Genomic DNA, 21,968 nt, shown 5'->3' with positions numbered 1-21,968 from the left:
TTTGATGTCACTCTCATTAAAAGGCTGGTGGGCAGAGCCCGCTCTGTACATATTCATAAGCAGAGGCACAGCCGTGCACCCCCCCCACGCCAGGGTCTGGGGGCGCAGGAGCTCTGGATCCCCTGGCAAACGACTGGGTGTTGTTATCCCTGCAGGCAGTGTTTGCTCACCCAGGAAGGGCCACGTGAATCCTTGCATTAAGGTGAATTTAACACTGTTACAAAATTCCGCCCTGGAGATAAGAGGGACAGCTCCCCTTATCGGAATGGAATCAGTTTTTTTTCCCCTAGAAAATGGGAGCAGAAGTAGGGCTTTGCAAGTCAGAGGTGTCCCAGTTGGCAACCTGTTGGTAATCCAAACAAATGGTGCAGGGAAACACCCTGAATCCTCCTAAATTATAGAGACAACAGCTGCGTTTTTTGCAGACGAACATGGAGCACACGGTCAGTAACCAGAGCCCAACTCTGCACAGTTGATCTGGAACAATAAATAGCAGTGAGACTTGGGATCCAGAGCAGAGTGGGAAGACAGATCCCATCTGCTGGAAGGTTACAAAAAAAGGATTAAGAAAAGGATGTCTTTTCATTACCATCTCCTGTCAGACAGGAAATGAAGGCCCAGTGCCTGCATCACCCACGCACTGCAGTGGGATAGCTGATATATCCAGCTCCTCGAGGATCTCGCTTCAGGAATCTACTCTCGAGCTCTTCCAGGAATGGAACGTAAATCTGGAGGCTGGCAAGCAAAAGCACTCCACGTTTAACCAGCAAAAAAACCCAACTATTAATTAAGACAAATATTTGTGGTTGTGAAAGGATGTCAGAGAATCCAACTGAGAGAAAGCAGAAGCAGGGTTAAAACTGCCCAGGCAGAACCATTTATTGCATCCAGCATTAAGAGCAAGTGCAGATGTGTCCAGCCAGGCTCCAGGTGCAGAAAACACCCCTAAAGCAGTATATTGTGATTTTGAGGAGGATGACAGATTTGGACCAGAGCACCATCCAATGTTCAAGATATTAAAAAAAAAAGAACACTAAAAAATACATTTAAATGAAACTCGAGCGAATATTTGCCACTGCACTAAAATCCCTCTCCCTGCTGCAACTTGCCCATGCAGTCTCAACCACAGGCCCTATGAAATGAAGATACAGATTAACAGCACAGCTACTGTTCTTATTTGAGTAAGTAAGTCTTGGCATCAAACCTGGCATTAAGAGACGGAATTCTTTTTATTTTCTCCCAGAAAAGAAGTAGTGGTATCGCTGTCAGGTTTATAATAGTTGAACCACAGAATGGGTGGCTGAGGAGGGACCTCAGGATGTCATTTAGTCCTCCCACATAAAGCCAGCTGTCACCAGGGCTTGCCCAGGTCAGCAGTGCCTCAGTTCAGCCAACTCCTGAAAACATTCAAGCTTTGAGTGACCCGTCCTCGTGTGGCACTACCCTGCACACAAGTCTCCTTGTGCTGGCAGTGCATCCTCAGACACAGCTTTGCCTTCTCTGTAACACTGCAGAATTTCACTGGGCCTCAGTTTTGAGGGGCGTTTACAGTGCAAGAGAGTGAATTTAATGGCTAAACCATAACTGCAGCTATTGGTGGTGTACAGAGGTTTGTTCTGGGACACTGAGAAATTAAAGGACTCTCCTAAGAGGTCACAGCATATTACAGAAGCAGGACCCTGAGACTTCAGTGTCCAAGTCACCACCTGCATTAAATCCAACCAAAACCAACAGAAAATCCATATGAGGAATATTTGCTAAATATTTGGTGGTTCCATGACTTTTGCATAACATTTATCAATATTAACTGAGATCCCAAAGGAGTCAGAAGATATAGTTCTTACTCAATAGGTGGGGAAGCAGTTGCAAGAAGATTAAATGACTCGTGCCCTCGAGCACTGAACAGGCAGCAGTGACTAACTGGGCCACAGCCTTTCTCAGTGCAGTGGCCCTGGCCCCTTTTATTTGGGCTCAATAGCGTGATATTCAGCCCAGAAACTGGTTGGGTGATCCTTAACATTTTCATGGAATTCAATTTCAGCTTGGCTTCCTGTTGACTGCCAGAGGAATTGCTGTTTCCCACGGAACACCATCGTCTTCATGGTGCTCACATCACGGACCTGCATGGAGAGAGACCAAACCATTTTATCTCAGCAGCCTGCCAAGGAAGCGCCTAAAAAAATATACCGGAGACTTGCAAATTGGTCACTCAGGGAAAAGCTGCCCTACAAAGGTTAGAAGAAATACAGTAGATCTCAGTAGTTCTCACTCACATCAGTGTTTACATAACAGAGATCAGAGTCTGACACTGATTTGTGGTTGAACTGGATGGAAATCCCTAAGGAGGAGATGGGTGTGTTCCCATCCAAACCATTCCTGACTCACCAGGATGTAATTGAAGTGGGTGTGGTTGCCCTGGGTGCCCAGGTCAGTGTACAGGGCACGGAGGGCAATGCGGTGCTGGGGAGCCACGTCGATGAAGGTCCGACACACGACTCCTTGCCTTTGGTCAGGCAACTGCACAGGATTCACTATTTCCCCTTGGGGACCAAACAGCTGCTTGTCACAGTCTGACAGGGGCAAAGGGAGCAGAAGAGAGTATGATTAAGAGAAGCATCCAGCATCTCCAAGAAAGAAAACATTTAAATTAAACACAGGCAGAATGGATTTTCATCTGGAAACCTCCAAGCACCAGCAAACACCTGTGGAGGGCTTGCCCTTAAAATAAGGGAATAGTCCACAATTAATACTAATTCCAACACTCCTCAAGAAGGGGCTTATTAGCTGCTAAAAATGAAGCAAGGTTTCCATAGATTTCCATAGATTTCCATAGGCAACCATCGTCCATGCAACTCTGGAACACCTTGTCATGGGTGCCTTAATCTAAAGCAATAGCAAAGCTTTCAGTGAGGTACCTTGGTAATATTTTTTCCTTGCAGTTGTGCTGCTGTACTGAAGAATGACCCCGTTTCCTGGCAGCACAACACGCTGTTTCACAATCAGTGTGTTCGTTCTGGAATTTATCAGGGACAAAGGGAGCTTCCTGCAGCCCGTCCGCCACATCATCCGCCCAGAAAACAGCACTACCTCACCTGGAACGAGGAACACAGGGACTAGAAACACTCTTACTTCGAGAAAAAGGCACAGTTTATCTCATATAGGTCTGGAATCAAGTAATTTCTGCATCTTGTCCCTATCTTATCAAAATCTGTCATGAGAACAGTGCAGTTAACTAATCTAACTGTACTGATTCCAGCAAGAGGGTATATTAGAGTATAACAGGCCAAAACAAGCAGCTTCTTTAACCCCATAAACTCCTTTCATCTCATATCTATCAACAACACAGGTAAGAAACCATTGTGTGAGGGATGGACAAGCATCATCTTCATTTTGCTCCACCTGGCAACAACTTGGTGGGACGGAAAAACTCAGTAAAACATTTTCAGAGATTACACAAGCTCCAAGGCAGCCGGAACCTTTCAGGGCACCAAAGGAGGTGCAGCTTTCCCAAAGGGCCAGGCTGGTTCCCAGCAGCCCCAGGCAGTACCTGCACTGCAGTTGAGGGAGCTCTCCAGGATCCTGAGTGTGATCTCCTCCCTGAGGGGCCTCCCAATGGCCACGGTGCAGTCGCTGCTCTCCACACCAGTCATGTTGATGATCCCAGTGGCATTGAGAAACAGGTTTCCACAGACACCTGGAGAGCAGAGACAGGTGAGAAACACGTCCAGAAGGAACCACAGCTGCTGAAAAACAACCCCCATTCCCTCCATGGCACAATGAACAGGTAAATGCACCCCTGGGCAAAGCACAGGAAGAGTCACAGAATCACAATATTCTATTATATGGAATATCCTGAGTTGGAAGGGACACACAAGGATCATTGAGAGTCCAAATCCTGGCCATACCAGGAATTACACCATGTGCCTGAGAGTGTTGTCCAAAAGCTTCTTGAACTCTTGAGCTGCTGTCCCAAGGGCTCCCAAATCAGAAGAGTTTTGGAAAGCACAGGGAAGTGAGTTCCTAGCTCAAGATAACATGGGCATTCTGGAACAGCATATTTTCCCTCCTCACCAGAAGTATTCCCTCCCATGTTCCTGGTCCCTGTACGGCAGCAGGGTCACCACACCCCAGCTGCACACAAGAATCACCTTTTGGCAGCGTCCTCCTCACCTCCGCCGGTCTTTGTCTGCTCCTGAGGCGCAGCAGACGGAGGCAGATCCAGGCCCTTGTATCTCTCCTCCCTGCCAGCTGCAGCTGTTGTCAGGTGTGTGGCTGGTGTCACTGGCTGCAGCTCTGCCCCAGGGGACCTGGTGCCCACCTGCTCAGCACAGGGCCCCGAGGAGCAGCCACGCACCACGATGGCCTTGGGGAAGCGGCGGCAGAAAACAGGGTCCACGTGCCTGCGGGTCTGCGAGTGGAGGCAGAAATCCCTCCGTGTCTGGATGCCATTCCCACAGGAGGTTGAACACTGCAGAGGAAGAAACCAACAGTCCTTTATCCCTGTGCTCCAGTTGGTATTTAGAAATAAATGCATCGACAGGCACGATCTGGAGAGGGGCTGATGTTTTGTTCACTGCCGCTGTTCTCCCACTCGCCCTTTCAGTGCTCTTGTTCCACCAGCTTAGAAGAGGCCCCACCTTCCAGGAGATCTTCCAAATTATATATTTAAATTGCAGAACCACTTCCTAAAAAATCCAAAAATATCTGCATTCCAGAAGAAAGTATGCCAAGAGCCATTTTTAAACTGCAGCCAAAACCTTAGCTGAGAAAGGTGGGAAGCAAACCTACGGCTGCTAAACACAGGGCAGTGGAAAGGATGGAAAACATCCCTAGAAACAGTTCAGCATTTCTGTGGGAAGCAAATACACGAGGCAGAAGTTGTGATTCTCCCCTGCATGCTTCAGGGCAGTGAATGGCTGTTAAACTGTTGCATCTGAATGGGGGCAGGTACCTCTGACCACTCGCTGAAGCTCCACTCATAAGAGCACGTTCTGATGACACAGGGGACACTGGTGGGGGGCTTCTCTGCCACGGGGCACAAATGCTCCTCCTGCAAAACCTCCTTGCCTTGGTGGATCTGCACACAGGTGACCAGCTGCACAGCTAAGCCGAGCCCACAGCTGGAGGAGCAGGGCCCAGCTGGGGTCACCTTCCACCTGACAGGGCGTGGAGGAGAAAAAGTAAGTTAGTGATGAATCCTCACCCTCTCTCACTGCAGAAAATGCACTGCCTCATGCTTTGTCCTTCTTCACCCTCTGCCTCTCACTCTTTGCTGTTTACAGTACTTGGAAGGCAGCCTCTGGGCAGCCCAGAGCAGGTTTGGAGTTGGACTCAAACAGAGGGCAACTGCATTTTGCCAGATTCCAAATACACCCTGAGTCTTACTCTGATCCATCACAGTCCTCCCCAGGGTGACACACACAGGCTTAACTGCAGAAACAATCTTATCTCCCTCCAAAACACACACCACTGAACAGTCAGATCAGGATCAGACCCAGAGGTCCTGGGAGTGGCATCCTGTAGGAAAAGTTCAGATGCTGCAGCTTTGCAGTCCTACAGCAAACAGGGCAAGGCGAGCTCTGGGCCATTTATCAACCCTGAGCCATATCCCAGATCACACCATACAAGTTCATGGACAGCCCCTCCTCCCCAGTGCTTGCTCTTGTGGCCCACTTTGACCTTAGAGGCCACAGCTCCAAATTTAGAGTGGTTCCTGCTCCTCTGGGTGAGGCAAACCACCACCCTGGGTGTCTGCCACAATCTCTCCTGTCTTCTCTCCAGAGTCCCTTGCACAGCAGAACTTTGTGCATCACACCTCCTGCACAGGGCCCATTGTGTAATCCCACCTGGAATAATGCAGCCATCAGAGAGTACCTCCAGCTGTCACCTGCCTTCACTGGATTTTAAATCCAATCTTAAATCCAATTTTAACTAATTTTTTAAGTGTACTTCCAGTCTATGGAAGTAGAATTGGAATTCTTTTAATGCACACACACACACTGGCTCACATTTGAGGTCAGCAGTCACCCCAAGGAGTGCAGTCTGCAACACCACAAAGCCTAAGGAAAGTGCAATGAATTTCCTTCAGTTTTTGGAGCAGCAGTTCCAGATTCTGACTGTATTTAATTCTACCTCCTTTCCTTGATGCTATGTGGAAACTGTAGAGCTGGCAAATGTGTCCCCACCTTCTGCAATTATGGATTTGTTCCTACCTCCCCAGGGTAATAAGGGATCAAGAGGTTTTCAGTTTTACTCTGGACTCAAACTGCAAAGACTTCACTTAGTTCTGCCTGAGAACACACCAGCCCAGGAAAGACTCTCAGTTTGCTGAGTATGGAGCACTGCTACAGTTTTTGCAGCTGGCTGTGCTTTCAGAGAAGGGGAGAGGAAGACAACATCCTCAGAGTAGCCTGACCCTCACTTTATCATGTCTCTGGAGACAGAGGATGGAAAGACCTCTCACTGGCTCGTTGTCTCCTGATAACTGCTTTACCTTGGTGGGCAGGGACTGAGATCACAGACTTCCATCCTGCTCTCTGGCTTTGGCACTGGGTGACAGTTTTCTTCTTGGGTCTCTTCTTTGGTGTCAAAAGCCACACAAACATACTGCAGCTGAGTCTTACCTAGGAAGGGAAGCAACCTTACTGCAGGCCAAGCAGTGTCTGTGTGTACAAAACAAGCAAACTCTGCCCAAGCCATGGCACACTTACTGCACTCATCCCCCCAGCTCTGAAGCACATTAGCAGCCAGGCCACTCTCTAAATTATTCTCTGCCTGATGCAGGCCCCCCTGCCTCTTCCAAAAAGATTGTGACTACAGCTACACTTGGAACTGTAGAGGGAAAAAGACCAGGCCCCCGAGGTTCCCAGGCACTGAGCTCACACTTACAGCCAGGTAGCATTTCCTGCAGCACTGAAAGGTCTCACCTCTACCACAGGAGACAGAACACTCTCCAACTACAGGGCTCCAGACATACACAGTCCGATTTTCCAATGGGATATGCCCAAGTGACTCCAGAGGCTGAAGCAAGTGTGCATCTTCCTCCTCAGAACAGAGCAGAAAGACTCAGACTGACATTGGCACCTGCTTTCCACATCAGTCCTGATCTAATGAAGCTGGGGGATGCCTCCAGATCAAGCCTACAACATACTTGCTGTCACTGAAGAAAGAGGCACATTTAAGCACTTTCTCTATTGTTACAAAATATAGAAGTATCAGAGACAGCTAAGAACATCCAGAAGTCAAGACCCCTCCTAATTCCCACTACCTAAAGAGATAGACAGAGATACCTGAGACTGGACACACCTAAAGCAGTATCTTCCCCATCTCTAAATGTAAATCTGGCAGTGGCTCCCCAGTACAGATTTGGAGCAGTGATGCCATGCTGAGAATCCCCTTTCCCTGCCAGCAATGCTCCCTACCATGTCAGAACCCCTCTGTTTGCCAGTGAGGTACTTCACAGTGGGCCAGGGGTTATTTCTGGTTTGGGGTTTTGTTAGGAGAAATGAAGGAACATAGTCAACACCTGCTCTAAGCAAACCACCACTACAAACTGATGAATCAGCAGCATAATTTAAGAGGGACAGAGCTGTCTAAAGTGACAGCATGAACCTGTAAGTGGGCAGACATCCTTGGTGCAAACCACCCTCCTCAGCTCCAGCAGTAAGGTGGTGGTTCTTAGCTGGCCTCCTGTGGATCACGAGTGTAAAACTCCCAGTGAGATTCTTGAAAAAAGCCAAGCCAGTAAACTCACTTTGTCCCATCCTAAAGGGCAGACATTGACCACACAGGGCACAAGGGAGAGGGGCTTTTCCTCTGCTGGGCACAGGCTGTCATCCACCAGAGTCTCCAGTCCATCACGGAACTGAACACAGGTCAGATTCTGCTGGGCAACTCCAGTTCCACAGACAGCAGAGCATTCATCTATCTGAGACATCTTCCACCTAAATGGGAAGTAATTGTATCACTCTATTTCCCATCTGGATCACGGAGGTTTACTGAGGCCATTGATTACAGAAATGGGTCATGCAGAGTATTCAGCAGCTTTTCTGTTTCAAAAGCCTTGTTTGGATGTGATTGAGAGGACAATTTCAGTCCTTGCACTGACAACTTCCAAGGACTAAAAGCACGTAAGCTAAAGAGCTACAGTTCACAGTGTAATCACTTTTTATTAAACACTAAAATGTCTATGAAGTCAGTGTCTGGGCAGGCTTGGCTCTTGGTCCTCTGTCCAGAATTATTAAAGGCTCTCCTCCTCTTTGTTGGCACAATCTTGGAAGGGATGTGAGAGACAACTTCCTCTGGCCATGCCCTCAAAGTATTTTCATTTATTCCCATTCCTTCAGCTGACATTTCAATTACCTCATGGGACCAGGAAAGACAGAACATGGTTTGGGATCTGCTGTGCCATTATAATTAGGAGGAAACCAATTCATACTTCTCTATTTTTTCACCTCCCACAACACAAATGAGACCACAGATGAAAGGGAAGCAGGAATTCAGCTGAACTCCCAGGAATACCAACCTGTACAGGCACTGCTCCATGGCACAGGGCTTGTGCTCTGGAAGGGGCTGTGGGAGCTCCAGACACCTCTGATCCTCTGTGATTTCATTCTTTGTCTGATCAAAGCAGACATGAACCACTGGTTGTGTCCCTGGGATACAAAAGGAAAAGCAATGGAGATTATTAACAAAGTGAACCGTTCACCTCTATTAGGAAGAAGCAGTAATTTTACTTACTCAATGATCTGTGTAGGAAAACGGTGTAACTGGGAATACAGACTTCCTATAACTACACAAAACCCTTCTTTCTGCTACAGTTTTCCCTCAAGACTTTAAAGTGATTTTCCAAGGTGAGCACCTCAGAAGATGAGAAGTTTGATGGATAATCCACTGCCAAAATGATTGCTCTAAACTGGCCATTTGCAAGACCAAGGATATCAATCATAATTTGATCCAAATTACTCCTAATGATCTTGATGTCTGACTGATGAGGGACAGGTTGCTGAATATAAGCTGGTTTTAAATGACATTCTGCAGAGCTAAGCATGCAATACCATCACACAGCCTTTGTGCTCAGGCAGCACCATGCCAGCCTCCTCAAAGTGATCATCAACAGCCAGAACTAGACTGGAGGTACTGGGAGAGAAACTGCAGACTTGCAGTGCCCGTAGCATGCAAGGAATGAAATATTCATAAACTACAGCCATAAGCAAGTTTTTCAACAGTAATGAACTGACAAGTAGAGCAGATGAAAAGTCAAACTCAAAAAAGTTCCAAGCAAAGCTGTAAGGAGTCTCCTTTCAGTGAATGAGCTACCCAGGAGAGCCAGGCATTCCTGAATCTCAAACAGCATGACCCTGAGCAGCAAATGTCAAGAATCAATCAGCAATGTTATCTTTTCTCTACCCTCCTTGTTTTCAAATAATGTCTACTGCTAAGGAGGGCCTGAGCACCACTTTCAGCTCTCAAGATGTAATTTCAGCTCAGATTCTCAACTTTCTGTTATTTTAAGTCCCAACTTTCTCATTTTTTTTCTGTTTTGGCTGCATTAGCTGGGAAGCCCTAGAGCATTTGGAGTTCTTTACTTCAGGGTTTCAGCAATCAGTTCACCTGGGGAATTTGCTGGAGAAAAAGCTCTCCAGACATAACTAGTTGTATAGATTGACTTCCATAAATATTCATTAATGCATTTTCTAAATCCTTGTCATAGAAGTCTTGAGAGGCCTGCCAGTGTCATCTGAATTATCTGGTAAACAAGATGTCAGACCCTGTATCAGAGTGAGCTGTTACAATCTGCATTATGATTTCTTCAGGGAGACAGAAAGGATTAGCCATGGCACAGGAATAGAATTCTAAGAAGGAAGTTTCATAATTAGCTCTGAGGCTTTAGTTAAACACTAGATACCACTTTGGTCTTAGAGTTCTGATGTTTAGCCAACTTCAAATTAGTCTTCACTGACTTCGAAAAATCTGAGAAAATTATTTAGTCTTAAAACCAAAAGTTCAGTTAAAACCTATTTAAAAATCCTCTTCATGATCAAACATTTTCAGTATCATTTTGATGATTAAGCTAATTAAATTCAAGAGCTGTGCCACTTTTTCCTTTGGTTCAGTTTAACACTTGCAATTGCAGCTCACTGGCAGCAATTTCCTTTTAAATGCAGTTCAGACCAAACTAAAAGTCTGCCCAGATCTCCATAAAAAGTAAAGGCTGAGTCCTGCTGTCTCACCTTCCCCACAGGTCACTGAACACGGTCCCTGCTGAGGAACCCACAGATATGTCAGATTTTCTCTGGGGACAAAGTAGCTGAAGGTGATGTCTGGGTTGGTGGCATTGCCATATTCTTTTGTGTACCTTCTATAGACCTGGGGAAGGAAAACCTGGGGTCAGTGCACAAGTCAACTCGGATTTGTTTCTTAGGATGGAGGTAAGAGAAGCCAGTCCCTCTTTTTTTTCCCATCCAATCCTGAGCCTCAATGCAATGACTCAGTTCTTGCCAGTCAGAGCACTCGCCCTGTGAATTCTGGACACGGAGCACTAAAAAAGATTAAGCCAAGCAAAAGGTTTAAATCTGTGTGCTTTTCCCCACACAACCACACCCCAAACCTGCAGAAAGCCTGTTTGGCAGCCAACACTCAACCATTCCCAAGAAGAGCAATCTTCAGTGAACACTTGGACACAAAGCCTGTTACACCTGGATGCTGCACTGCAGCAGAGCTGCACAGACCTGGCCAGTTCTGACTGGCCCCCTTCCAACTCTGCTACTTTAATTTACCTGTATTTCAATTTCTTCTCGTGTTGGCCCATCCACATGGATTTCCTCCAGGCTTGGCAGGTTGTCCTTGGTGAGAAACACTTTGTATTTGATCTGGTTGTCCTCCAGAACTGACGGGTAGGTGACATTCTGGGAGATTTTTCCTTTTCCAGCAACCACATACTCTCCTTTAACCTTCACAGCTAGAGAAGCAAGAGCAGCAGTGATGTTAAGAGGATGCCCTGGTGCCAGGAGCTACAGGTTGCCTGTTAGAAACCAGTTTGACCTAAGCTGGGCATCCCAAGGAGCATGGCTTCTACAAATTCCCACTGGAGAGCATCCCAAAAAGTGCAGCATCAAGGATTTACCTCCCAAACTCCATTTCCTTATTTGCACAAGCTCGTTCTAGCCCTGTATTCCCATCTCCCCTTCTCCCTCAGCTCACCCAGGTGTGTGAAGAGAGGTCTCCTGTTGGTGACATGGACAGAGGTGGTGTTGTAAGGCAGGGACAGAAATGTCACATACTCTGGAAGGATGGAAAAAAAGAAGATATGGTCACCTTCCATCACTAGACTTCTGTTAGGAAGGCTGGGAATTACAGATCAACCCCTCCTCCCCCCACTAGCATGTGTCCATTGGAGGACAAGCCTTATAGGCAGCAACAAAGCTGAAGGGGTTATGTATCTAATATAAAATAAATAAGGATACAACAGTGATGGCCAGCAGGCTGAATTCACAATGACCTCAGTGCATGGCTTGAACACAGTGATACAGCAAACAAAACTGAACTGAATTCTGTGTCCTGTTCTCACCTCTCTTTGTTCATCTTCTCAGCTAATATCACTGTGTGAGACTGCAAGATCCAGATCAGCTCCCAAATAGATGTTTAACATCTCAGCAAGCATGAACAATGCTCTCAGGCACATGGTGGGATTCTTGGGGCTGTCCTGTGCAGGGCCAGGACTTGGACTTTGATGGTCCTTGTGGATCCCTCCCAACTCAGGATATTTATGATTCTGTGATCTGATGTGGCCTCCAGCTCCCAATAATTCCAAACAACTACATTTCTGATCCATATCCAGAGAAGAACTACGACAAAAAAAGTACACACCAGCTACCTCCCTGCCTTTTTTGCTGGACCACCCAAAGTCCATCTCCACACCCTCCATAAAATAAACTCAAGCAGAAGCAGAAGGAAGAAGTCACATACAGAAAGTTGTGACCACTGACTGTGCACACAAATATGCAGCACACAAACAGCACCGCAGTGTTGAGCCCAAAGGGGAGGACTACACACCTTTAGCTTTTCCTTCCATGTAAGATCCACTCACTTGGGTGCAAGTGGAGTTATCACCCCCACAGACCTTGCAGGAATCCATTGTCTGCTCAGAGTCCATCTGGCCGTCACACCCGAATGCCTGAGCAGAGGGGAGAGTCTGTCAGACCTGCCCATTCTGAGAAAACAAGTGAATGAATTCCTGAGTTCCTGAAGCTGCCCTTTCCATTTGGAATTGGAATTTAAGAAGACAACAGAGACAAAGATGCATTTGTACCTACATCTACCACTGGACAGCAACGTGAAAAATCAGGGACTGGGAAGTCTTAGCTGAGAGCACAGGTCTCATTAATTGAGTGATATTTTCTTTCCCGTAACAAGCAGCCCAAAAAGATTTCTCCTGTGACCTAAAACAAAGGCCCTGCACTCCTTCCCTTCTAAGAACTCTTTCTGGAGGTGGGCAGGAAAAAACAAAAGCCCAGGGGAACAGTAAACATGAATGACAGGTTCTAAAGGAATCTTTAGCTCCCCAAGCCCCAAAGCCAAATCTAGCTCACATCCTTCAGCCTGGCCTTCAATCCCATGGAACTCAGAGGAGAGATTCTATCCTCATTCCCACGAACAAGACTAATTTACACAAAGCTACAGGAGGATCTCAGCAGGCTTAGCAGCAAAACATGTGCAACTGCTGAATTTATGCTAGAGGCACTGATCCCAGGCTTTGGAAGCTGCCACAACATGCATATTTATCACTGTCGCCAATAAAACAGCCAAAATCAGAACAGGTTATGCCTACACCCTCTGCTGTTCATTGGGGGAAGCACATCACAAGCCATGGTGAACGCAAGGATAATGAGAAAAACATAAAATTTAAAAAGAGTATTCTGGGAATGTAAAGAAACAACAGCAAACATCCACCCGGGTCAGCACTGAGCAGTTACTAAAATGCAGACGGCGCGGGGGAGTTGCATTCAAGTTCATCAGCAAAGAATGTCTTTCTCAGGTCCAATCCAGAAAAAAAAACCACCCAAAAGTTATACTTCAGTTTTCATTAGTGATACTGCAACAATCAATCTGTTGGCTCCAACAGAGTCAGCATTTTATGGGGCTAATTACCCCAGGCAAACTGAGCAGCTAATGATGTGTCCTCCACCAACACATAAACCACTTGCTTCTTGGATTAGGGATGTGTGCTTAATGCATAATTAGCAGAATGTCTTATCTAGAGGGCATTGGCATTGGATGCACAGACAGAACAGTAGATTTGTTGGACTCCATCCAACACACCAAGAACTAAACTCTCTTCTGAGAAGAGCTTGCTCTGTTGTTTGGGACACTGTGCTTTTATCCCTGCTCCCAGCAAACTGACTCCTTTGGTGCAGGTTACCTGTCAGAGGTTCACCTGGATTCCCCAGTCACTTACTCTGCAGCTTCCCATTATACAGAGGTGGAAAGGCCCGTGGTGCTCAGAGTCCTCCTGCTCACACCTGGTTCCATCTATGAAACTGTCCTCACGGCTCACCATGAATTCCTTCTCAATGGCCCTGCACATGTGCTTGCAGAGCAGGTCCCCTGGAGCAGACAGGGAGTTACTCTTTCAGAAAGGCATGTGGCTGACCCTCTAGAAATGGGAAGAAACCCAGAGAGGTTGTGGACTCCCATCCCTGAAAGTGTCCAAGGCCAGGTTGGACGGGGCTTGGAGCAACCTTGTCTAGGTGGAAGGTGTCCCTGCCCATGGCAAGGGCTGGAATGAGGTGATCTTTAAGGTCCCTTCCAACCCAAACCATTCTGGGATTCTATCACCTGACAGAGTCCCCAGGTTTCATGTGAAAACTAAAAATCTCAGTGAAACATTCTTTTAACTTCAAAGTACAGACATGTCTCTGAGTGCTCCCTGCACAAATAAACTGAGGTTTCACACTTTCCTTACCTTTGGCAAAGCCAACAGCAGAAGTCCAGGTATAAAAGGACGGTGTTTCTACAGTAAGATACAGTGGCTTTAAATTTGTTGCTGCACATTGTTCAGCCATAAAGTCCTGCTGGGTCATCAGACAGGCCTGAATCCCAAAAAGAATTGTGTGCGTAAGGAAAGGAAGTGACTGAGCACAGAATCCCAACCAGCATTTTACCAACTAGCTAAAGGCAGAACATAAGTAAAACACCTAAACAACTGCATATAAAGAAAACCACTTTAAAGGGAAGTTAGAGGGTATGCAGAGAATTGTGTTTGGAAGCTGATATCTTTGCTATTTATACAAAATAAATAGATAAGGAAAGCAGGAACAATGCAAGAAAGTCCCTCTGAAGAAAACTGTCATTAAGTGAGTCACTATTTTCTCAACACCTGCCCTGCTCTGGGGGCATAGAGGAAATGCTTCACTACACATGAACAATGCTATTAAACAATACTGCTGCCTTCAGTGGCACAAACATCTCTCCTGTTGTCAAACAGATGGAGGCTGTACACCAGATCTTTAGTCCTTCTTCCCAGAGCAGTCAGCTGTTGTGTACAGTCGAAAACCAGTTCTCAAAGTGTTAAGACAAAAGCTCAGGTGATGTGATGAGCTCCGTTACCTGTGTATTGCACATCTCCGCTTGGATGCTGGCACCGCGGCATTCCTGCCCCCCAAAAGCAGGCCTGGGAATGACAGGAGAACTCCTCAGCAGAGCCTCAGGTTTGTGGCAGCCAGAGAGCAAGGCTCAGCCCCTCCAAGGCCCTGCAAAGAGCCAGGTGCCCCCCTCTCACCTGGGGTTGTTGCAGAACCGCTGCCTCACCACGACTCCGCCGCCGCAGCTGCGGGAGCAGGGGGAGAAGGGGCTCCAGGCTGACCACTGCCCATGGACCACAGCCATGGGGTTCAGTTCTTCCAGAGAGCTGCACTGGCCCTTGGAGCACCACTAGGACCAAGAATACACACAAAACTGGCAGCAGCACCACAGGGAACCCAGCAGGGCTGGGATCTACAAAGGTGGAACAAGTCCCCGTCATTTTGCAGGCAAGTAACAGAGAATCCGAGGATAAATGAGGCACCTTCTCACAAGAGGCTGAAGAGTCCCATTCCTAATTAGGGTCTAACTGAGTTTGAGGTTAAAACAAAGAACAGATAGGTCATTTCAAGTAAAGAGCAAAGTCTTAGAGGAGAGCTCAGATATCAGGCTACAGAACTGCAAAGCAACTCCAGAGATACAGACAAGGTGGAAACACCAACATCAGGACATAATGGTACCAGTTTATGACTGGAATGTCTGCCCTCAGCTCCCTGACCAAGGGGCACAGAGTGCCATGTACCTTCCAGCCCCTGACAATGTCTTGCTATCTGAGCTCCAAAGCACCCACACCCACTTCTGTCAGATCAGCAGCCTCCTCACCTTATTGATCCCACACTCGGTACCGTCCAAGAGGGGAACCAGAAGCCGAGTACAGCTGGATTTGTCTGCTGGTTGTACATGGCACGAGAGAACTTTACACATGTCCTGGTGTGACAAGAAATTCAGGGAGTTCAGAGAGTCACTCAGCTAGCTCAGTCAGCAACACAGCAGGCCCAAAAGTTCAAATAATGCCATGTCTCAGGTGTTTGGTTTTCCCACAGTACCAACAATGCAAGTTCAATCATTTCTTCTGCTATTGGGCAAAGTTGTGGGCAAGTCAAAAGACCCTTATTTCCAGCTGTAATGCTGGAAGATGATCGAGTGAAGCAATTAAAGTTTCACCCACCTTAGTGCTTCCTCATTAACAAAACATGTCCAGATGGCAGCTATTAGCCACGCTGTGTTTGTCAGACAAGGGCACTTGAGCCATGGCAGGGAAGCTGCAGGAATCCAGTGAACAAGAGCTCCCCAAGGCAGGACCCTAAGTGGGTGTACCCTGCACTGCCAGGCCAGTTGTGTACAACAGCACCCCACTGTGCAAACCTTAAAGGAGATTTACGTGGAGGAAGGAGGTGATGGAGAGAAGGGAAGCATTTTTAAAGCCTCTGAAGGTTTGTCCTTTGCCAAAAAATCTGTGGCAGAAAAAACACCTTCCATCCCTTTAGAATAAAAACGTCGCCAGCCCCCTTCTCCTGAACTTCGGCTCCAGAACATTTCCCTGCTGCCCTTAGCAAGACAGACAAACTTTCTACCTACAACATTGCTGTCAGCAAAGGTGCAAGCTGTGGCAACACTCCCAAAGGCTATTTTACATTGCTCATCTGCTCCGTAGTACAAGCCAGGCTTCCATCCAGGGATGCTGCCGTCCATGTCCGGCAGGTCATTCAAGCAGCTTGTTTGGCCTGTACTGATAGAAACAGAAGGAATATCACTTTCCCAGCTGTGGGCAGTGAGGACAATGACATGTTTGCAAACTTGTGCTGAGTTTCATTCTGGGAGTTGGCTGTTGTTTTCCCAGACAACACATGCTCGCTGTGGGCTGTGATGGATTTAGCTGCAGCAGCTGCCTGGAGATGCTCACAGTTCCCTGCTGCTGAAGTTATATCCCATTCCTGTTCTGCACCCAGCCAGAACACAGCCTGCAGTGCTTGTCTGAACATAGATGCTCTGATGTTGTAAATAAAATGTCCAGGCTGAGCCAGTGTCTGAGAAATCCAACACAGCCCAGGCATGTCAGGCACTAACCGAAGTCATTTCCAGCTACACAAAGCAAAAACTGGGTTTAACCTCAGAAAAAAACAACCACCAAGCTTTTCACTGTTCCTCATTTTTCAGTTTTTGAGGTTTTTTTTATTCTTTGACATTTCCTCTCCTAAGCTCCCAGCAGAGGGAACAGCAGAACTTGACCATTCCCTTACCTGACAAGGGCCAGGAACTGCTCCCGACTGCACGGTGACCACGTGAGGTCGATGCTGTTGTGGTTTCCTGCTGAACCCATGATGTAACCACTGCTGCTGCACTGATTCCCCTCTCCATCATGGGGGATTCCAAGGCTGTAACAGAAAGCAGCACAGTGCCCTGAGCAGAAGAAACCCAGAGGCTGGGTTCCCTCAGAGCCTCTCTTCTCTAAGCGAGGACTGAGCTCCCTCTGCAGCCCTTTTTTCCACTGTTGTCACAAAGGTTTTCTCTCCTCTTTGCAGCTTCAAAGTTGTCACAGAACATGCAGGAATGCAAGAAATTCAAGGAACTCTTTCCAAAAGTGTAGAATTATCCATGGAAACTCCCTGTTATGTCAAGAGATCCTTTTCCTTCTTCAGAGTCCCTTAAAATGGGGAAAATTTTTACTTGAATAAAACCTACTGGGCGGCTCTGGGGCTTTCCTACTGACCTGTGGCCAATCTCATGGGCTATGGTGACTCCAAGGTCAAAGCCAGTGTCCTGGGTAATCACACAGCTCCAGAATGAGGAGCAGACTCCCCCTAACTGGGTGACTCCACGTAGCTCCTTGTTCCCATCAGGTAACTCCAGGTCAAACCTAAAGTAAGGGAGGCAGATACAGAGGAAAGAGCAAAGAACCACCACAGCTAATAAAGTCAGGCACAGACATTCAACTGAATTTCTTTGAGCTTTCCTGGTCTAACTCTGCCAGTCTAACATTTCTTTTGACACATGGAGTTCCCTGGAGCAAGACTGTAGCAGTAGGGTCCCATTGCTCAAAATTTATGATGATTCTACATTTAAAAATCCAAACGTCCTCAGAGGAGCAGAACAGAGTAAAATGACATAAAAGAGCACAAAACAAAAGTCACTGCACTCAAGAAAATGTTGCATTTGACAAATTAAACCAAGGCAATTTAGAGCAAGGAGCCTGCCAGTCAGATAAAATGTCTGAGCAGGAATAGCACCAGGAATCTTGCATAGAAAACACCAGTGAGTTTTCACTTCCAGTTACTGTTCAACTCTTCTGCCCACAAAAAGCTGCAGTGGGTTTGGCTGTGCTGCTCTGGGAGCACACAATGTCTGCTCCAGCCTGGGGGAATATCCCACTTCCTTTAGAAACTGGAGGAACAGCATCTCTGACTAACTGCATTACACAAAAGGGCAGGAGAATCAGCCCCAAACAGCAGAATCAACCCACGGCCAAAGACTCGGTGAGAGTCACCATCACTGTGGTAAACACTGAACACCAGCAGCCCCGTTCCCATCCCTGTTCCCAGTCCCTCCCAGGGCAGGGTTGCTCCAGGACCTGGTGATGTAGAGGACAATGTCAGCGTGCTGGGGGTCAGAATCGTTCTGAGGGTTCACCTTCTTGCTCCACTCACAGACGCTGATCAGCGAGGAGGTGATGTTTGTGGTGATGTTCAGCTCTGCCTGGAGGGGAGGCACAAGTCTGCACATTCCAAACAGCTTTGAGGAACCCCTTGGACAACACCTTATGACAGTCCTCCCTGCTTACCTCTGGCTCTCTCAAAACCAGCATTTGCATAAGGTGAACCCTGAAATGAGCCCCCAGCGAGGCATCTCTGAGCAGCTCTGCTCCCTGGTAAGAGATGGAAAGGGTTCAATGCAGAAGGCACCTCAGTGACTCCCACTGTTCCCAAGAACAGGGCTGCACCCACTACAGAGGTAACTACAAAATCACTGGGAAGAACAACATCAGCATATGCACTACAAATGTAAATAAATCTGTCAAGAGATGAGATTTGTTGTTAGACTTGTCAGATACTGCTGAAGCAGAAAGAAGGATCTGCAAGGAAAACAGTTTCACAGGGTGGGAGAGTGAATGCTAAAGATTTTTTTTGCTTACACACACACGGAAAATGCACAAACAAATTCTTAATAATAGTACAGGGAGTCATTTAGAAAAACTCTGTAACAGAAATGAATCATTGAAATTAAATGTAAGATTCGTTCAGTGGATTTAGTTCAATCCCACTGAAAGCAGCAGGGACTTAATCAAGGCTTGGGTGATAAAACTCTTTATCTGTTTTACAAAAAATATTTGTAATGAATAAGAGCTATATTATTATATAGGTTTTATGGTTATAACTCCAACACTTCTAACTTCCTTTTTTATTCATGCAGCTTCTTGTGCAAGGGAAGTTTGCCAAGGGAAGCAGAGAGGAATGTCCTGCACACGAGCAGTGCTCTGTACCAGGGGCAGGTAACCACAACCCCCCTGAAAAGTCCTGCCTGTGACACAGCCTGGGAGCTCCCACAGTGGGACAGCATTCCAAACAGAGAGCTACTCACAATGTTCAGGTTGGCGAGAACGTATCGCTCCGTGTCCTCTCCGTGGTACAAGAAAACATCTGGACCTGCCACGACCATCAGCTCCAGATGTTTGACAGCTCCCTCAGCCCTCTTCTGCAGGCGAGGAGGACCCCGCCCTGCTGGACAGCACAACGGGACTTCAAAATGCAACATAAAAGCTTCCACAGGTCCCCTCCCTTTTCCCCAAGGGTAGAATAACACAGCTGGAAGTCCACTTCTCTCAGGTTTCCCACTTCTGGTGGTTTCTTTCACCTACCAGCATCCTTAATAACACACCTGTGCTACCAAAATAACAACCACCCACATGAAAACACACCAGTTACACCTGTGGGTAGTAAATGTGAGGTGAGAAAAGTTTGGGGTTAGTGAGGTGAGAAATGTTGTCAAGTCTACTTATATATTTGTAAATATAACTTTTTCCCCTGAGTTCATGCAAGCAGCCCCACTACCAGCAGACAGTTTTTCCAAGCAGGGCTTCCTCTCCATGTCCATTACCTCTTGCTGTCTTTGCCTCTGCTGCAGCACTTCTGAAGAGAATGTGGGGTCTGGAGAAGCCAAGGTCCTTCAGCAGGGCCACATCTTTGCTTCTGACTGGCCTGATGTGAACCTTTTCCTCATCCACAACGACAACTCCTTGCTAAAGCAGATAAAATTCCATCTCTGAGTTATCCCAAAGATATTTGGTATCAATGGAGGACTGTGGGCCACATCCTCCCTTTGTCAAGCTCAGATTTATTAAGTGGACGGTTCACAAGTTTGGTGCATGAAGCTGCAAACCTACAGGGGCTGTAACAGCTCATGTAACAGTTCAGTACATACTCACCAACTGCCCTTCACAGTAAGTGACTCTACTCGTGGCCCCAGGAGGCTGCAGTGGGTGTCCACCTGCAAAGCAGTTCCCTGGGAATCTCTTCAGGAAGCTAAAGGAAGAGTTCACCACTTGATTGCTCACAAAGGATGAGGAAAGGAGGGCGTGGTCCTCTAGAAATTCAAAGGCAAAGAGCTCTCCCCAGGCCTGGATGGAGCAGTGCTGGATCTGACAGGGTGTCAGCCCAACCTGCTCTTCTTTGCAAGGGCAAGTTGGCTCAGCCACAACAAACTCAGGTACTGAAAGAAATTAAACAAGACCAGAACAAGGGGAACAGTTATGAGAAATGATGATACACAGAAACTCAGTGTAATGGTCTGTCTCTCTAGGAAAAATGCTCTCCAAATGACAACTGTGGCCTTCTGGGGTCAAGGAATTTCTGTGCTTTCATGTATTCCAAACTGAGGATAATCTGATTGGGAACTGACAACAGAAACTGGCTCCTGATTTATTGGTGCTTTTGCTCTCTCAATAAGGAGAATAGTTAATTTAACAAAGACTGGGACAGTTTTACTTCCATGGATGTTAAGTATTAATGAGTGGGAATTATCATAACCCAGAAAGGATGAGCTCTAGGTGAACTCACACATAGACCATACCCTTCCTTTAGGGATTTGAGACATCAAAACATATTTTTATTCTTAACTATCATCAATCCAGACCTGGAATACTTATCTCTCCATATATTTATTTAAAAAAAATAATTACCAAATACATTTAAAGTTATCCTTAGTCTAAAGCTTCCCACTCAGCAGACCTGGATCTGTTCATCTCATAGAAAAACACCAATACAGAGGATGAGGACCACAGCAGGAATGTGGAAAGAGATTTAACATATGTCCTTCAGCAGATTTTAAATTCTGACCTAGTTCTTCAACCACTCTCACACTGAGGCACTGATTGTCTCTGAGCAATGGAACTCAGAAACACCCAATGCTTGTCAGATCAGGGGTTGTTAATAAGCGTTCTTAGTATTATCAGATATCAAAAGGATTAGAAATGAACTGACAGATGTGTTCTAAAATGAAGAAGGATGGAGCCCTGCATACCATCAGCCACCGAGCTGGTTCCAAAATAGGAGAAAACAGCTTCTGCATCCAGAGCACTGAGGAATTTCTGCAAGAAGAAGAAGAATAGCTTTACGGGTTTTTTTAAGAAAAACAAATGGATACAAGACTATTGCTCACTGAACCCGACCTGGAAGGAACTCCAGCCAACAGCTCAACAAGTCCCAACGCCAAGTTCTCATGGCTTTGCTCCGCGCTGAGCACGGGCTGCACAGCAGCCACCCGGGGAAACAGCTTTATCTCCGTGATTAGCGAGCCCGGGCGGATTTTGGCTTAGAAACAACGCCGCGTCGCCTCTCCTTCGTTATTATTTTTTCTTAGAAACGCGAAAGCCTTCCTGGAAAGCCGCGTGTTCCGGAGGTTCAGACTCACCTCTCGGGGCCAGCACAGCCCCAGCGGGAGCATCACCAGCGCCCGCACCGCCCAGCCCACCATCATCCTGGAGCAGCCGCGCTGTCCGCGCCGGCCCGGGGACGAGGAGGGCGATTTTTGGCCCGGAGCATCACGTGGAGCGGAAGGGGAGAGCAAATAGGGCTTGGAGCAAACAAACAGTGCTCGAGCGGGGCCTCGGCGCGGCGGGGGCGCGGGGGGCCGGGGCCGCTCCGGCAGCTGGAGCCCGCCCGCCCTTGCGCAATGCCCGCGGCTTCCCGAGGGTGCGCGCCAGCCCCGCCGGCCCAGAGGCGGCTCGGGGGCTCCGTGTCCCTGTGGGGGACAGAGGGGTGTCCCCATGGGGAGGAATCTCTTCATGACCCCCACCCCCGTGACCCTGCCGGCACCCCTCGCCCCCGGAACCCAAGCGCGGGGCGGCGTTCCCCGCCGGGGCGGTGCGGCGCTGTGCCGGTCCCCCTGTGGGAGGC

The 21,968-nt window shown here is 47.4% G+C and overlaps 1 protein-coding gene across 3 annotated transcripts; it reads right to left on the bottom strand.

Moving 5' to 3' along the window:
* Positions 1 to 854: 854 nt before the first annotated feature.
* ADAMTS13 (ADAM metallopeptidase with thrombospondin type 1 motif 13) lies at positions 855 to 21,950 on the bottom strand. Of its 3 annotated transcripts, none has more exons than XM_027687501.1 (29): positions 21,484 to 21,950; positions 21,094 to 21,160; positions 20,000 to 20,283; positions 19,672 to 19,813; positions 19,156 to 19,295; positions 18,359 to 18,442; positions 18,149 to 18,273; positions 17,291 to 17,437; positions 16,821 to 16,955; positions 16,159 to 16,309; positions 15,403 to 15,507; positions 14,780 to 14,931; positions 14,608 to 14,671; positions 13,964 to 14,090; positions 13,457 to 13,605; positions 12,055 to 12,175; positions 11,203 to 11,283; positions 10,779 to 10,960; positions 10,233 to 10,368; positions 8,525 to 8,654; positions 7,754 to 7,943; positions 6,927 to 7,044; positions 6,494 to 6,623; positions 4,952 to 5,156; positions 4,171 to 4,468; positions 3,548 to 3,694; positions 2,916 to 3,092; positions 2,386 to 2,570; positions 855 to 2,120 (listed from the first exon to the last, which is right to left on the bottom strand). In XM_027687501.1, exons 1-29 carry the CDS (start codon positions 21,856 to 21,858, stop codon positions 1,962 to 1,964), a joined length of 4,506 nt encoding a protein of 1,501 aa, XP_027543302.1. In that variant the 5' UTR covers positions 21,859 to 21,950; the 3' UTR covers positions 855 to 1,961. The 3 variants fall into 3 exon arrangements, with proteins under 3 accessions (XP_027543302.1, XP_027543305.1, XP_027543304.1); XM_027687504.1 differs by having other exon boundaries at positions 6,927 to 7,041; XM_027687503.1 differs by having other exon boundaries at positions 19,156 to 19,292.
* Positions 21,951 to 21,968: the final 18 nt, after the last annotated feature.

Source organism: Neopelma chrysocephalum, unplaced genomic scaffold (assembly GCF_003984885.1).
Source record: "Neopelma chrysocephalum unplaced genomic scaffold, ASM398488v2 Primary Assembly neopelma1_74, whole genome shotgun sequence".
Lineage (NCBI taxonomy): Eukaryota > Metazoa > Chordata > Aves > Passeriformes > Pipridae > Neopelma > Neopelma chrysocephalum.
The sequence above is the reverse complement of the archived record's forward strand: the minus strand, read 5'-3'. Positions and strand labels throughout refer to the sequence as shown.